General features: G+C 44.4%; 1 protein-coding gene across 2 annotated transcripts; it reads left to right on the forward strand.

The window, feature by feature from the left end:
• The first annotated feature begins 1,758 nt into the window (after window positions 1-1,758).
• On the forward strand, window positions 1,759-12,809 carry Srp9 (signal recognition particle 9). 2 transcript variants are annotated; one of them, XM_052737856.1, is made up of 3 exons: window positions 2,652-2,846; window positions 9,901-9,969; window positions 12,328-12,809. In XM_052737856.1, the coding sequence occupies exons 1-3, from the start codon at window positions 2,775-2,777 to the stop codon at window positions 12,445-12,447; spliced, it is 261 nt and encodes an 86-aa protein (XP_052593816.1). In that variant the 5' UTR covers window positions 2,652-2,774; the 3' UTR covers window positions 12,448-12,809. The 2 variants fall into 2 exon arrangements, with proteins under 2 accessions (XP_052593817.1, XP_052593816.1); XM_052737857.1 differs by lacking the exon at window positions 9,901-9,969 and having other exon boundaries at window positions 1,759-2,846; window positions 12,328-12,440.
• The last annotated feature ends 4,659 nt before the right edge of the window (window positions 12,810-17,468 follow it).

A 17,468-nucleotide genomic window follows, 5' to 3' on the forward strand; every position in this document is an offset into this window, starting at 1 on the left:
AGAGAGATAAATACTGGTCTTAGCTCACTTCCTCCTTTTCACACACTCCAGGACCCCAGCCTGTGGAATGGAGTCACTCACATTTCAGATGGCTCTTCCTGCCCCAATTTCCTCAACTAGAAACTCTCTCACAAATGGTAGTTTGTCAACTAGATCCTGTCAAATTGAAAATTAATGTCACAGTAAGATTTGACGGTAGGATTAGAAGATTTAAAGTTTGGCAAGATTTTTTGTTTGTTTGTTTGTTTTTGTTTTTTTGGTGTTTGAAGACAGGGTTTCACTGTGTCCTGGAACTTGCACTGTAGACCAGGCTGCCCTTGAACTCACAGAGATCCTCCTGCCTCTGCCTCGTAAGTGCTGGGATTAAAGGCGTGCACCACCACTGCCAGAGGGCAAAGTTTTATAGGAAGCTCCGAAGTCTGGTGCTGTTGATTCTGCCAGGGAGAGGTGTGCAACTGTGGAGGACTTCCAACGGGTAACTTCCGAGGACTCCAAAGTTTGGATTAAACACCCGATGCTCTGCTATGCCCTTTCAGTCGTATACATGTGCAAAGGAGGGTTTAGTAAGGCCAGGAGAGCTAGTGCGGGACAAATCTAAGACATCTAGGGCATTAGGGGGGAATGTGATTAAAATACATTATGTACACGTATGAAGATGTTAAATGAAACCCATTATTATGTACACTACTAAAAATGTTAAAAAAAAAAAAAAAGACAAACTCTCTTCCCTGAGGGTCATTCACTGGACTTTATCTCTTTTGCTTCTGTTCTTTTTGGCTCCCAACATATATGTCCCTTGTACTAACTAATTTGTGGGTCCCACCTCAGAGCCTTCTTCTGCATCTAATCCCTTCTTATTCATGTGTGACTTTAGCCTTTGTATCGATAAGTAACAACCCAGTCTTTCTGGGAACCTGAAATGTAAAACCCTAAAATCTGAGGTCTTCAAATATCCCCCACCCATTAGGTTGACCTCAGATTTCCTTGAAGTTTCATGTCTCCCGCCCCCGTCCCCCATGCCCCCCCCCATGCCAAAGTAAGTAATGACTACCTATTTAGCCTGGATGCCATGATGGTCTCTTGCTAGGACCATCATCATTCGTATGTATTTGCTCTTTATTTAGCCACAGGGTCTTGATAAGTAGCCCAGTTTGGCTTTGGGTTCACTAAATAGCCTGGGCTGCCCTCAAACTCATGACATAAAAATCTGTCTAGTCTGTCTTGGTGGCCCAGTCCCAGCTACTCACGAGGTTGAGGCAGAGAATCATTCCTGTCTGGGCAACAGAGAGAGATATTATGTTTAAAACAAACAAATGAACGAACAAAAAAAGAAAGAAAAGGTAGGGAAGAGGGAAGCCAAGATGGGAGAGAGAAAGTTGGGGTTATAACTAAGTGGTGGACCTTGCCTATCGTGTACACTGTAAACCCTAAACAACAACAACAAAACTGTTCAACGGACAGGGGAAAGCAGCATGTAGTAAAAGAAAGCATATCTGTGGGACCAGGCGTGAGGGTAGAGGAAATGAATATAAGGAAGCATTAAAGAGATTTCTGGAGGTGAAAAATGTCCCATACATTGATTGTGGCATTAGGCATGTAGGCATATGCTCTGTGGGCATGTAATGTGTGTGTATGTATTCTTTCAAATTTCATGAATGTATATTGTTAAAACCGATGTTTACGGCACATAAAATATACCCCCAATAAAGTTTATTTAATTAATTAATTAATTTGCTTATTTAGGTTTTTCGAGACAGGGTTTCTCTGTGTAGCTTTGCACCTTTCCTGGATCTTGCTCTGTAGACCAGGCTGGCCTCGAACTCACAAAGATCCACCTGCCTCTACTTTCCGAAAGTTTATTTTAAAAGCTATCCTGTGTCACACACTGCCTGGAGGAAATGGTTCAAATTTCTTTTCTTTTTTTTTTTTTTAATTTATTTATTTTATGTGTGTGGGTGTTCTGCCTGCATATGTTTGTGCAGCACCAGTGTGCCTGGTGCCTGTGGAAGCCAGAAAAGGTGTTGGATTCTCTGGAACTGGAGTTGCAGACAGTTGGGAGCTGCTCTGTGGATGCTGGGAACTGAACTCAGGTCCTCTGGATGAGCAGCAAGTGCTCTTAACCTCTGAGCCGTCTCTCCAGCCCAGGCTTAAATATCTTATCCTAGCAGATGCCACGATGTGGCTTTCTTCGCTGCTTCTTCTCTTGCTCCATTCCCTAAGCACTGTTCATATCGCTCTAACACGTGCTTAGGTGTTCAGCCCTTCCGGGCTCACCTGCTAAGCTGCCTCTGTGAGCCTTTCTCTTTTTGGCTCTATGTAGCCAATACAAAAAGTCTACCACAGAAAGTTTTTGTTTACACTCCTGTTACGTTTCCCCAACTCCTAGATCAGGCTGTGAGTGCGACAGCTGGGCCTCGTCGTCACCACGACTGTAACTTGGACGCCGGGTCACAGAGCTGCTCTGTCATCAATCACAGTCGGGAAAAAAAGGCAGAGGCGCAGACACAACCCCTCCAGCCCTGCAGGCGGCGCTGTGGCAGCCGCCATCCTCTCCCCGCTCCCGACTTCTCTAAGCGGAGGCACCGCCCCCTGGGAGCATGCCTCCTGCCCATTGGACCGGCGCGGCCGAGGCCGACCAATGGCGTGGACGCTAGTGGCCTCCATCTTTGTGCCGCCGGAGCCCCGCGCCGAGGGCGGTTGCAGGAGGAGGTCGCTGCCGGTGGGCTGCGCTGGGTTTTCCTCCGTGGCCTCGTCTCTCGCTGCCCGAAGCCGCGATGCCTCAGTTCCAGACCTGGGAGGAGTTCAGCCGCGCGGCCGAGAAGCTCTACCTCGCCGATCCCATGAAGGTGAGTCGCTAGCGGGACGGCCCCGGGGCTGGGGTCTTCTCTGCCTTTGCTGCGCCTTTAGCACATCCAGGAAGCAGCGTCTGCCCTCGAGCCTCACTGCGCCTTCCGTCTCCTTCCGTCTGACTCGGGGCCCAGGCAGAGCCTTTTCCACAGCGGCGGACTCTACGGTGGCCTCCCCCCCCCCCCCAAGGGAACTCCTTACTTCCGCCTTGGCTTTGGTTGGTTTACGTGTCGCTGAGGCTGGGGCTCCTCCTCCTCCTGCACCTTCTCTTTCCTGTCCGTCACTTATTTGGTGCCCCTTTCCCTTCCCCAAAGGCGTTTATAAAATGGTGATAATGTTATGCCCCCACTCAGACAGCCTTGGAAGGTCCCCGGTTGGGAAGCACCTGCCCCACTCCCCAGAATAATGGGATTCTTAGACTTTCCTGTGGGTCAGGGATCGTTTTGAAACCTTGAGAATCTTGCACTTATACCTCAGGCAGAAGTGTTCCTTATAGCTCAAGCATAAGTGTTTGCAAACAACTTCATTCCCCAATGCAAATCTCCCCATTCCCATCTCACCAATTCAGAATAGGTTCTGTGAGAGACAGAGGTAAATTTCACCATCCCTTAAGGATTGTTGAAGGTACGGTAGATACATGTATTATGAATATACCCACGGGAGAAAAAAGAAAATGAGAAGCAGTTAACAGATCTCAAGAACCGGGGATCGGGGCTTACTGAATGCCATTTCTAATGGCCCGCATATAACAGGAACTATTTTTAGAGCTATATATAGGGGCTGGGGAGGTGCTTAGTGTGCAGAACTCACATAAAGATGGAAAGAAAGAACCAGTTCCCCAAAGTTGTCCTCTAACCAAACATCCATCTCTCTCTCTCTCTCTCTCTCTCTCTCTCTCTCTCTCTCACACACACACACACACACACACACACACACACACACACACACACACACAAAATAATAGTACTAAGTAAAAAAAATTAAAAATACATTGGTGCTGGCAACTTGGTTTTTGTTTGTTCGTTCGAGACAGGGTTTCTCTGTGTAGCCTTGGCTGTCCTGAAACTTGCTCTGTAGACCAGGCTGGCCTAGAAATCACAGAGATCCTACCTCTGCCTCCCAAGTGCTGGGATTAGAGACCTTCACCAACATCACCCGGCTGGTGCTGGCAACTTGTGATAGCAGTTCTTACTACAGGTATTTATTTATTTTTTTAAAAAAACAAAGAGCATCTTTTAAAAAGATTATTTCATTAATTATTATGTGTATCAGTGTTTTGCCGAGTGTATGTAGGTACACCCTGTCCATGCATGGTGCCTACAGAGGTCAAAAGAAGGCATTAAATCCCCTGGAACTGGGGTTAGGGATGGTTGTGAGCCACCATGTGAGTGCTGGGAACCAAACCCGTGTCCAGCCGCAGCAAGATAAGTTGCCGTTATGATAATGAGTGGTCTTCGACCCAGGAAGGGAATGGTGGTGTACACCTGTAATCCTAGCATTCAGGAAGCTGAAGAAAGGAGGAGAGAGAATTTGAGGTCAGACTAGGTTACACAGTAAGATCCTGTTTTAGGGAGAGAGGAAGAAGAAGAAATGCATTAGAAGGAAAAGAAGGAAGGGGGAGGAGCGGGAGGAATGAACCGGAACCATAGGAAGACCTGAGTAGACAGTAGAACATTTTGATCCATCCTTGTTTTATTTTTAGACATCCTCGTCTCACTTGCCCAGATGGGCCTCTTTAACTTACTGTGTAGTTGAGAATGATCTTGAACTCTGGATGTTCCTAGTCTAGCTCCCCTTCCCCTTCTATATTTTTTTGAGAAGTATTGCTGTGTTAAGCCCAAATTGCCCTTGAATTAAAGGTCCTCTGCAGCAGCCTGTTGCTGGAATTACAGGCATGTGCCACCATTCCTGGCTTTTTGTGGTGCCATTTGTTGTAGTTTCGTTTCTGTTGCTATGGCAACAACCCTGACAGACAGCAGTACTGGGGAGGAAGGGCTTATTTGGTTTACCATTCCAGTTAAAGTCCGTCACTGAGGGACGTCAGGGCAGGAACTTGAAACCACTACAACCATAGTCAAGAGCAGAGAGAAATGAAGGGAAACCATGCTGCCTGCTTGCTTGTGTCCCTTGGTTCTTAGCTAGCTGGCTCTGCTCCTACAGTTCAGGGCCCAGTAAACAGTCCCACAGGCCCACAGGTCAACCTAATCTAGATAATCCTCTTTCAGGCTCCCTTCTAAGGCAAGATTTAAAACTAATTATTCTATTATTCTTAAATTGACATTACTAGTTCATCAGTTTTATTTACAAAGTGATAATAAATGGTGAAATAGATTAGGTATTTTTGAAATGGCAGTTTGTGATGGTGGCTTCTGGTATCGATCTGGTTTATGTCCCTTTCCCTTGCCATTTCCTCCGTTGAGCAACGTGCTGTAAGGTGTACGGGATTCTGTCCAGAAGGGCCTGATACCGACTACAGTATAATTTTTTAATTTAGTGTTAAGAGTGGTGAAGACTATTCCAGCACACAGAGGGCTATATTTTTAGGAGTGTGGTGGCAGTTGTAGGGAACATGAAAATAGAAGTGACAGGAAGTGGTGGTGATGAACAGGAAGTGGTGGTGATGAAAGCATGTCTAGAACGGACAGGAAGTGGTGGTGATGAAAGCATGTCTAGAACGGACAGGAAGTGGTGGTGATGGAAGCATGTCTAGAACGGACAGGAAGTGGTGGTGATGAAAGCATGTCTAGAACGGACAGGAAGTGGTGGTGATGGAAGCATGTCTAGAACAGACAGGAAGTGGTGGTGATGAAAGCATGTCTAGAACGGACAGGAAGTGGTGGTGATGGAAGCATGTCTAGGACGGACAGGAAGTGGTGGTGATGAAAGCATGTCTAGAACGGACAGGAAGTGGTGGTGGTGGAAGCATGTCTAGAACGGACAGGAAGTGGTGATGGAAGCATGTCTAGAACGGACAGGAAGTGGTGGTGGTGGAAGCATGTCTAGAACGGACAGGAAGTGGTGGTGATGGAAGCATGTCTAGAACAGACAGGAAGTGGTGGTGATGGAAGCATGTCTAGAACAGACAGGAAGTGGTGGTGGTGGAAGCATGTCTAGAACGGACAGGAAGTGGTGGTGATGGAAGCATGTCTAGAACAGACAGGAAGTGGTGGTGATGGAAGCATGTCTAGAACAGACAGGAAGTGGTGGTGATGGAAGCATGTCTAGAACAGACAGGAAGTGGTGGTGATGGAAGCATGTCTAGAACAGACAGGAAGTGGTGGTGGTGAAAACATGTCTAGAACAGACAGGAAGTGGTGGTGATGGAAGCATGTCTAGAACGGACAGGAAGTGGTGGTGAAAGCATGTCTAGGACGGACAGGAAGTGGTGGTGAAAGCATGTCTAGAATGGACAGGAAGTGGTGGTGATGGAAGCATGTCTAGGACGGACAGGAAGTGGTGGTGATGGAAGCATGTCTAGAACGGACAGGAAGTGGTCATGGAAGCATGTCTAGAACGGACAGGAAGTGGTGGTGATGGAAGCATGTCTAGAACGGACAGGAAGTGGTGGTGAAAGCATGTCTAGAACGGACAGGAAGTGGTGGTGATGGAAGCATGTCTAGGACGGACAGGAAGTGGTGGTGATGGAAGCATGTCTAGAACGGACAGGAAGTGGTCATGGAAGCATGTCTAGAACGGACAGGAAGTGGTGGTGATGGAAGCATGTCTAGAACGGACAGGAAGTGGTGGTGATGGAAGCATGTCTAGAACGGACAGGAAGTGGTGATGGAAGCATGTCTAGAACGGACAGGAAGTGGTGGTGATGGAAGCATGTCTAGAACAGACAGGAAGTGGTGATGGAAGCATGTCTAGAACGGACAGGAAGTGGTGGTGATGGAAGCATGTCTAGAACGGACAGGAAGTGGTGGTGGTGGAAGCATGTCTAGAACGGACAGGAAGTGGTGGTGATGGAAGCATGTCTAGAACAGACAGGAAGTGGTGATGGAAGCATGTCTAGAACGGACAGGAAGTGGTGGTGGTGGAAGCATGTCTAGGACGGACAGGAAGTGGTGGTGATGGAAGCATGTCTAGAACAGACAGGAAGTGGTGGTGGTGGAAGCATGTCTAGGACGGACAGGAAGTGGTGGTGATGGAAGCATGTCTAGAACGGACAGGAAGTGGTGGTGATGGAAGCATGTCTAGAACAGACAGGAAGTGGTGGTGGTGGAAGCATGTCTAGGACGGACAGGAAGTGGTGGTGAAAGCATGTCTAGGACGGACAGGAAGTGGTGGTGGTGGAAGCATGTCTAGAACGGACAGGAAGTGGTGGTGATGGAAGCATGTCTAGAATGGACAGGAAGTGGTGGTGGTGGAAGCATGTCTAGAACGGACAGGAAGTGGTGGTGATGGAAGCATGTCTAGAACGGACAGGAAGTGGTGGTGATGGAAGCATGTCTAGAACAGACAGGAAGTGGTGGTGTTGGAAGCATGTCTAGGACGGACAGGAAGTGGTGGTGAAAGCATGTCTAGGACGGACAGGAAGTGGTGGTGGTGGAAGCATGTCTAGAACGGACAGGAAGTGGTGGTGATGGAAGCATGTCTAGAACGGACAGGAGGGAAGAACCTTGCATGTCTACCCAGCTAGGAAATCCTAGTGGCCTATGGACTTCTGCTTCCTTGTAGCCTTCTGCTAGGCTTTCACTTTTTACAGACCCTGGCTCTGAACCCCAGCCCTCCTGGTCCTTGTAGGCCTAAAGAAGACAGCTGGTCAGGTCTCTGAAGCGTTTGCTAAGATGGCGCCTTCTTTGCCCAGCACATTTCCTGTGGAGCCCATACATGTCTTCTCATCCTTTACCACACGGACTGAGAAAGAGCCTGTTAGTTGGGTCTGTCTTCCTTTTAGACCCTCCTTCACATTCCTGCTGTAGCTGTCTGAAAATATAGACATTGAAGTGTCCTGTGCTTAAAACCAGTTCTTCATTAATTACTGAATAAAGTCCCAAATCCCCAGCTCACTCACTGTCTTGACTCAATCATACCCCAACCCCCCACCCCATTCTAGAGTCTAGACTTGTTGAAGCCACAGAATACACGGGATCTTTGTTCAGAATGCTGCTCATGCTTTCTCCAGCCTTCTCTGTGGGGAAACAAGACATGCAGTTTTCAAAGCCACCTCCTAAGGAAAGTGGCTCCCCCCTTTCTCAGTATAAACTGCTTTTTATTCCTTTAGTACTTTTAACAGTATTTTTTTTCTAGGACTTTTAATTCATTCTGCTTTGTGTCTGATTATTTTGGTTTGCTGAACTCAGTGGACAGGAGCCTTGAGTTTTTGTCTCTGTGACTCCCCTGAAAATGGATACTTGTCTTATATCACCATTAGCCCCGTAACTCTCCGTCCCTGTGAAAACAATGAGTGTATTTTAGCCAACAGTTAAAATCCTACGTTGTTGTCTTACTTAGTTTAACTTTTAAAATTTGGTTCCTCTTTGTTCCTACAAAGTAAATTTAAAAAGTTATAATACTGAATTTGTTCAGAGAATAGGTCAGGTATTGTAAACATGAGTAGTTATTTTATGTTCTGGATGAGTTTCCCCTCTGTCCTCACCTAGACAAACTTCTTAGAGATGTAACACTTATAACCTCAGCAGGGCAGAGTGCAGTCGGACAAGCCACAGGTTGCCACACCGAAATCATTTTATATTTGTGGGCTTTTGGAATTGGGACCTCAAGGGGCAGGAAAGGGCCAGTGAGTTTTAGGGTTTTGTTTTTTAAAGTGACCTAAACAGGAGTCATTGATAGCAAAGCACCGACTGCTTCAGTCTCTGTGTTTGCGTTCATCAGTGACAGAAAATGCTCCTAGAAGTGGAGTTTGGGCTGCTGTTGTAGAGGGGTGTGCTAATATCCAAATTATGTCATGGCTACTTAAGTGTAGAAGAGCGAGCATCAGAAAGTGCCCTGTGACATGGGCTCACTGTTCTGAGCGAGTCTGGCTTTGGGAAGATGTGGGCTCTTCAGGTGGACTCCCTTCCAGTAACAGCCTCCTCCTGTGCTGTCGTGATAAAGATGGACCTGTGCTGAGTAGTCTGAACTGTCTTCCCGGAGGAGTGTGCACAGGTGGAAAGGGGGAGTGGCTTGCCTGCCTGCAGCACGCTTTTCTGAGGGATGGAGTTGGACTTTTCATTTCTGCTCCCTGCCACCCCCTTCCTGTCACTTGTTTGACTGATAGGAGTGCCAGGCCACCTCACAGACGTTCCTTGATGTGTGTGCTGGGAATTTTAGTACATTTCTTCAAACTCCAAATACAGCACCCACCTTTAAAAACAAAAGTTTGTTTTTTTAAATAGGGGCTGGGGAGATGGCTCTGTGAGTAAAAAGCTTTCTGTGTGAACTTAAGGACCTGAGTTCGGATCCTCAGCACCCCTGTAAAATCTGGGCGTGGTGTGCATCTGTAACTCCAGCACTGAGTGGGCAGAAAGGAGGGAGACATGCAGATTCCCAGAGTTCACTGGCCACCAGCCTGGCCAACCAGTAAGCTCCGGGTTCATCGAGAGACCCACTCTTGGGAATGAAAATGGACAGGACTGGGGAGATGGCTCTTGCAGAGGATCCAGGTTTGGTTTTCAGCTCTGCACCCAGATGGCAGCTCACAACCATCTGTAACTCCAGTTCCAGGGACACCAACACCTTCTTCCGGCCTCTGCAGGTACCAGGCACTCATCATGGTGCACAGACATGCATGCAGGGAAAGCACGCAAGTGTCCAAACACATAAATAAAAATAATCTTAAAAAAACAAAATGGAGAATAGAGCTCATAGCTCTGCATACATGTGCACACATGTATCATGTGCATATATCCATTTAAAGTATACATAGAACATAGATAGTTGAGCTGTGGCTGGCTTTCCCCCTTCATCTCAGTGAAGAGGCTGCAGTGGGAACACTCTCAGGGGTCGGGGCTTTTATTCCATAGAGCTTTGGCACCCACGTACTCAGTTGTAGATGAACAGTGCCATCTGTCTATTTTTGCTGTTTTTCAATAAGTATTTTTATTGCAGGTACGTGTGGTTCTCAAATACAGGCATGTTGATGGGAATCTGTGTATCAAAGTAACAGACGATTTAGTTGTAAGTATCCATTTTTTTTTATTGCATTGGGGGGTCTGAGTTGACCATTTGTTTGAAGTTGTTTATGGAGAGTTCGTGCAGATGACCTCTCTAGGGTCCTTGCTGTGCATGCATTCCATAGTGAAGACTTCTTTCTAGAGCTGTTCTTTTTGGGTTTTTGAGACAGGGTTTCTCTGTAGTCCTGGCTGTCCTGAAACTCACTTTGTAGACTGGGCTGGCTTCGAACTCAACAAAATCTGCCTGCCTCTGCCTTCAAGTGCTGGGATTAAAGGCCTGCACCGCCACCACCCGGCCTGAAGCTGTTCTTTTAGACTCAGGAAGTAGCTGAGCTTGCTTCGGGAAGGCAGTGTACCAGCAGTGGCCCAAGAGCTGCTTCTTAGGCCTTAAGCCAGAGAAACGTGGAGACTGAAATTGAACAGGTTTCCTTTCTCATGGTGAGAAGTCCGTTTTATGTAATTGTTTGTTTGTTTGTTTGTTCTTTTTGAGTCAGGGTTTCTCTGTGTAGCTTTGACTGTACTGGAACTCGCTATGTAGACCAGGCTGGCCTCGAACTCACAGAATGCTAGGATCAAATGCGTCACCATGCCTGGCTCCATAAATGACATATTTGAAACCAGACCCGGGGCTTGTTACTGTTTCTCCGTTCGTCCTTCCCTGCCTCTGTGGCTGGACTCCTGTGCCCTCCACCAGTACTGCTCCTGATGTGAACTCACCGTGCTGTGACGAGAGCTCTAGGCCAGTGCTGTCATTAGTTCGTGTTCATTTGATTCCCGCCACATCCGGTGGGAAGACCACATTCCATGGGAAGTTTAAGCACTTGAAGCTTTACTTTATGTTTGCCTTGCTCTTCTGTGCTCCCGTCTCTGCTCATCACTAGATGTTTCCCCGTAAATACCATCTTTCACCAGTGTTCTGGCCTTGGTCCTCCTTTTGTTCTGCTTCTTCCAGAACAGCCCATTTGATTGCTGCAGCCGGCACCTTCTGTATTCATGTCTGCTTACAGAGTTGTGTACTGGACTCCCATTTTTCTTCTGAGACTCTGACTGACTATGAAGTCAAGTGACATTACTTCATGCACCCTTCAGAGTTAGCCTATCAGCTCTTCATCTGGCTCCTTCTGTGGTTAGGCATGCTGTCACCCACCTGGCCGGAAGCCTGGGGATGGTATTTGGTCCCTTCTTTTCTTTGGTGGTTATGCCTACTGTTGGTTTATTTGGAAAGTGGCATTTTGATCTCTTTTTTTTTTTTTTTTTTTGGTTTTTCGAGACAGGGTTTCTCTGTGTAGCTTTGCGCCTTTCCTGGAACTCGCTTTGGAGACCAGGCTGGCCTCGAACTCACAGAGATCCGCCTGGCTCTGCCTCCCGAGTGCTGGGATTAAAGGCGTGCGCCACCACCGCCCAGCCCATTTTGATCTCTTAACGTGCCATACCTACACTGGGCTAGGCATTCGGACTTGCTGACTCCAGCCTCTTGCGCCCCTTCCTGCTGTCACCGGCTCTCCATCTTCACTGATGCTCTCCTCAGATGAGGCTCACACTGCTTGCCCGGTTTATTAGAACCGTCTCTCAACATACCGTGCCTTTAGTTCATCCTGTGCACTGCCAGTGATCGATCTCTCTCTCTCTCTCTCTCTCTCTCTCTCTCTCTCTCTCTCTCTCTCTCTCTCTCTCTCTCTCACACACACACACACACACACACACACACACACACACACACACACACACACAGAGTTTCCCTCCCATTTTCCAAGGGCTTTACACACACTACATGTGCACTACTACTGAGCATATCTCCAGCCCCGCCAGAATGATTTTTAAAAGTGAAAACTTGATTGTTAATTCCCTTAAAAGCAAACTCTCTACATGTCATCCTCAGGTCCCTCTGATGTGTTTTCTGCATTAGGAAGAGACCAGTCTCTCCAGTAGGAAATACATAAATATAACTTAGTAAAAGTCTTGTAGCCCATGCTGGCCTGAACTTGCTTTGTAGCTGAGAATGATCTTCAGCTTTTTTTATTTAATTTATTCTAGGTGTGTGGGTGTTTTGCTGCATGTATGTCTGTGTACCATGTGCATGCCTGGTACCTTAGGAGGCCAGAAGAGGGGACTGGAACTGGGACAGCAGGATTTAACTTGCCATTTTTGAGATGTTCCTAGAGGAGTTTCTGTACATGTCATCTGCAGCAGTGGCATTTAAAATAACATAGGGAAAGCAATTGTTGGATGCTCAGTATGACTTCAGAGAGAATAGAGCAAAATAAGGGCAAACAAGACTCCCAGATATTTGACCACTTACCTGCTTCCCTCATTACTAGAATCTAGCTTTGCTTAGTTTGTGTGTCTTTACATTTTCTGACAGTGTTTGGTGTACAGAACAGACCAAGCTCAAGATGTAAAGAAGATTGAGAAATTCCACAGTCAGCTAATGAGACTTATGGTGGCCAAGGAATCCCGCAGCGTCTCCATGGAAACAGAATGAATGGTTTGAAATGAAGAAGGCTGTTTGTATGTTCTTGGGAAGTAAATAGCTTTTGAAACTGAGAAAGTGTTGGGAAGAAAATATTTATGTAACTGAGCTGTTGAGCTGAGAGACCAGCCTGTGTTCTAAGGATTGCTTTAGACAGTGGGAATGTCAGCGCTTTCAGTTAGAAAACCTTATTTTTGGAAACTGAATAAGAAATACCTTAGAAACTTTTTGCAGATCATTTGATGTTGGGCAAATATGTAATTATTTTTCTGATAAATTCATATCAGTAATTTGTTGATGAATTAACAAGAAAAGTTGGTTCTTTCTAGATTGTGTATAAGAAGAAATAAAATGTAACCTTTGTTTTGTTGGTATTTTCTTTTGGAGCATTATATTTGTGCCGTTTATAATAAACTTGGCAGCTGAGGTCACTGCTCTGCAGTGTGCATGATCTGGTGTGAATTGCAAGCCTGCTGTACCTTTCTTGCCAGGTTCAAACTGTGTTTGAATAGAAGGGATTTGTAGCATCAGCTTGCTGAGCAAAGTCAGGCTGTGAGTCTGACTTCCGGGTATTTGAGTGCACAGGCAGAATGATGGTGACTGACGGAATGAAACCACCCCATGCAGAATATTCATCATGTAATTCCTGCCTGTGGTTGCTCAGAAGGGTAAGGATTATTCAGACTGTACTAAAGTATTAAGCATAGCATGCCTCTTAGAACTGTTAGGTTTCAATAAACCAGAAGTCTACTGTTTCATATTTAGCCTGTATTTGTAATCTGATTTTGCCACCTAAATGTAATGTCCCATGTTGTCTGCTCAAGAGTAAAGTGAAGGTACTGCACTAAAGTATATTTTGTAAAAATTTGTCATGTTGCCAGGCGGTGGTGGCGCACGCCTTTAATCCCAGCACTCGGGAGGCAGAGGCAGGCGGATCTCTGTGAGTTCGAGGCCAGCCTGGTCTCCAAAGCGAGTACCAGGAAAGGCGCAAAGCTACACAGAGAAACCCTGTCTCGAAAAAACCAAAAAAAAAAAAAAAAAAATTTGTCATGTTAATAACATTTTAACTTGAAATTTTTATTTTAAGAATTTTAGCCTGTTTTAGAAGTCAGTAAATAAAATATAAGCATACTATTTTTGTTCAATTTTTTAATTTCTTGTGTATGTTTCTTTCCTTTCCTTTCTTTCTCTTTCTTTAGCTAGGGTCTCACTAGCCCTGGCTGGCCTCAAACTCACAGAGATCCACTTGCCTCTGCTTCCCAAGAGTTGGGACTAATGGTGTGGGCCACCATGTAGCTGGAAGTTTTCCTGTGTCCCGCCTGGGCCCTGCAGTTGGGATGAATCTCTCCTGCCTGCGTCCCACAGCCACTTGGTCCCAAATAAACACACAGAGGCTTATATTATTTTCAAACTGTATGACCTAATAACTCAGGCTTCTTGCTAGCTAGCTCTTACATCTTAAATTAACCCATTTCTATAAATCTGTACTTTGCCACGTGGCTTGTGGCTTACCAGTACTTCTACATCTTGCTTCTCCTGGCGGCGGCTGCTAGCAGCATCTCTCCTGCCTGTCCTTTCCCTTCCTGTCTAACCTCAATTTTCCGCCTAGCTGTAACCTGACTTGCCATAGGCCAAATGGCTTTATTTATCAACCAATCAGAGCAACACATATTCACAGCATACAGAACATCCCACAGCACTTACCCTTTTCTGTGTAATCAAAAGGGAAGGTTTTAACTTTAACATAGTAAAATTACATATAATAGAACAGTTATCAAGCAAGAATTACAATTACAGTATCTAGTCTATTTGTATTTGGCAAAATTAAAGATTCTATCTATCCTATATTTGTAAGTCTAAGGTTCATATCTAATTTATCTTTTATCATAACCAAGGAAAATTATAACTATCTAACTTTCAACTACATCAAAGTCTCCAGAAGGATATAATATTACCTAAGTAAATAGGAAATGCATTGTAAAACAACTTCCAAAATCTAGAATAACGAAGACATCTACCTGCCTGGATAGTCATTCAAAGTTCCTCTGTAACATTGGGGCATCCATCTTCAGCCAGTAGACCTAGAGTTTTTTTAGTCACTTCTCCCTGTGTCCTGTAAAATATCTGTCAGTCTCCTCTGTGAAGCAGGAACCTGAAGAACCATTTTACCCCATTTGGCAAATTTGGTGGTCAGTTTCCTATGGGTTCTGCATGTCCAGTTTATACAACATATTATCAGCAGTCCAGGCAAGAGCAGTTTCTTGTCCAAATGGCTATTTTTGCCAAGAAGATAAACTCAATATTGAGTGTTTTCAACACCCATCTTTCTCTTTAAAGTAAATCGGTGCTGCCAGGAGCAGATGTGTCTCACTGTCCAGAAAGTCTTAAGTTTTTAAACTATTTTAAATGCCATATTCTGTAGGTCTTTGAAGTGTTTGAAGATTACCTACTTAACTGAAGTATATCTATGTGTACCTAGAAAACTTAACTAACATGACTAAGTTTGAATATCATAGATGACTAATTACTAATCTGTAATTTTTATTTATACATTACAATTTCAATGAGCTGCACAAACATAATACCTTAAACAAGAGTAGAGAGATACATATAGTATAACAAAATTAACTTTAAATTTGTATCAATAAATAAAATCCATAGCAATGTAAAATATTTTAAGCAAGTTGTTGCTCTTTAAAAGTAGATTCAATAATTACCATTTTATTCTATATCCTATATTTCTGTATCATATCCCTCTTTCTTTTTTGACAAAGAGCTTGACTATGACCAATAACAATTTGTAACCAACAACCTAAACAAAGACAAACATCCATAATCCATTTTTTTGGGAATGTGGCCGTAGTTTTCTAGGCTACTTCCTGCTGATAGGGGGCACTGATAATCTTATGGGGATCCTGAGAAAATTCAAGATAATGGTCAAGGCCTGGGAGGACTGACTATAACCTTTATTGATAGGTACCATCTGCTAAGGTTCAGGAGGTCTTGTTTGATCAAATCTGATCCATCTAAACCTGGAACAAATCCATAGCCTCTTGCCTCCTGTGGAAACAAAAGCAGAGCCTCCTTTCCAAAGCAACATGTCCTTAGATACAAATTTTGAAGTCAAGATACCTTTAAAATAGACATGGTTTAACTGAGCAGCCTTTACAATCAAATCCCAAAGACAATATAATCCAGACTCTGTGTGATTTCCATCTTTATGTGGCTTATTTTTTATATTACTTTTACTGTCTCTTTGAAGACTTTATTTTTTTTTTTTTAAAACTGTTTCTTTATATAACTCTATCCTCCTTTTCCTCCCTTTTCCAAGCCTACGTGCATTTTTACACATAATGTAAACCGTTTAAGGTCTTATTCCATCTGAATCTGCCTCATTGTGAATCTATTGCTTTAAACTGCAGTGGCTAGTACTGAAGTGGAAGCCTTGGCTGTTGACTCTGCCCACTTCAGCTTTCCAATGTGGTGGTGGTATATTTATCTCCAGCTCTGGGAACCATGTGCACCACCAACTCTGGGAAGCAGTGGGTCTGTGCCTCCATCAAAGCAGCGTGTAACCCAGAAATCATTTTTCTTTCTTTTTTGTCTGTACTAGCAAAAGCTAAATCCACCATGCAGCATACTGCAGGTCAAGCCCACACGCTGCTGTGAACCTGCCATACTGTAGCTCAGGGCTGGTCTGAGAGACACAACTAGGAAGCTGATTTTAGCTCCGTTTTAGAATCTTCTTTTCTTTCTTTTTCTTTTTTCTTTTTTTTTTTTCTTTTTAAAGCTTTCTCAGGTTTTAGGTGGAAACTCTTGCTCCACATTGGGCAGCCAAAATGTAGCTGTAAGTTTTTCTGTGTCCCAGCCAGCCAGCAGTTGGGACAAATCTCTCCTACCCATGTCCCACAGCCACTTGATCCCAAATAAACACACAGAGGCTTATACTATTTTCTTTTTTTTTTAAGATTTATTTATTTATGTATACAGCATGTATGACTGCAAGCCAGAAGAGAGAGCACCAGATCTCATTATAGATGGTTGTGAGCCACCATGTGGTTGCTGGGAATTGAACTCAGGACCTCTGGAAGAGCAGTCAGTGTTCTTAACCTCTGAGCCATCTCTCCAGCCTGTATTATTTTCAAACTGTATGACCTAATAGCTCAGGCTTCTTGCTAGCTAGCTCTTACATCTTAAATTAACCCATTTCTGCAAATCTATACTTTGCCACATGACTTGTGGCTTACCAGTACTTTACATCTTGCTTCTCCTGGCGGCGCCTCTCCTTTCCCTTCCTGTCTATCCTGAATTTCCTGCCTAGCTATAACCTGACTTGCCATAGGCCAAATGGCTTTACTTATCAACCAATCAGAGCAACACATATTACATATAGAAAGATATCCCACAACACCACCACACCTGTTTTGTATGGATTTCTTGACTAGAGTATACCATATTCATTTAGTCTAATGTGAGTCTAGAGACACCAAAAGTGAATGTTTTTCTTTGTTAATTTTCTTGTCTTTTTATTTCATCAGTCTCTAAGCTGTTTGTTGATGGTTAAAATTGTTTTCTCTATTTGGGAAAGTACAATCAAATACTACTTTTTTAGTTTTGAGTTTTTTGGCTTTAAATTTTCTCCCCAGAATTAATGGGAGAAAGGGAACATGGCCTTTTTCTCATTCACATCTACTTTTTATAAATCTGTAGCGATAACCTGGATAATAGTTCTTACAGCCCATAATAAGACTCCAGTGGTCTTATCTTCTGAATGGTGTGATATTGTGCCCCGAGTGTGTCCTTCATCAGCATTTCTGGATGTTGAAATTAACTGGTGTTATTATTTTAGAAGTCTGTTTTGTGACATATTTGATCAAAATACAGGACACAACTCAAGCAAGACAGGAACCTGGAATATCTATACACATTAATTAAAAAATAATAAAATGAGCACTGAGGAAACTGGAGCCAGAGGATCAAGAGTTCAACACCAACATTGACTACTTATGAATGAGGCGCTGGAGGGATGGTTC

Source organism: Peromyscus californicus, unplaced genomic scaffold, assembly GCF_007827085.1.
Source record: "Peromyscus californicus insignis strain IS unplaced genomic scaffold, ASM782708v3 Scaffold_14__1_contigs__length_90479793_seg_2, whole genome shotgun sequence".
Taxonomy (NCBI): Eukaryota; Metazoa; Chordata; class Mammalia; order Rodentia; family Cricetidae; genus Peromyscus; species Peromyscus californicus.

What these genes read in the sequence shown, in the direction of transcription:
- Srp9 (XM_052737856.1), top strand. Translation starts at nt 2,775, where the DNA reads ATGCCTCAGTTCCAGACCTGGGAGGAGTTCAGCCGCGCGGCCGAGAAG. An exon ending in ACCTCGCCGATCCCATGAAG is followed by an intron (nt 2,847 to 9,900) that starts GTGAGTCGCTAG and finishes TTTTTATTGCAG; the next exon opens with GTACGTGTGGTTCTCAAATA. An exon ending in AAGTAACAGACGATTTAGTT is followed by an intron (nt 9,970 to 12,327) that starts GTAAGTATCCAT and finishes ATTTTCTGACAG; the next exon opens with TGTTTGGTGTACAGAACAGA.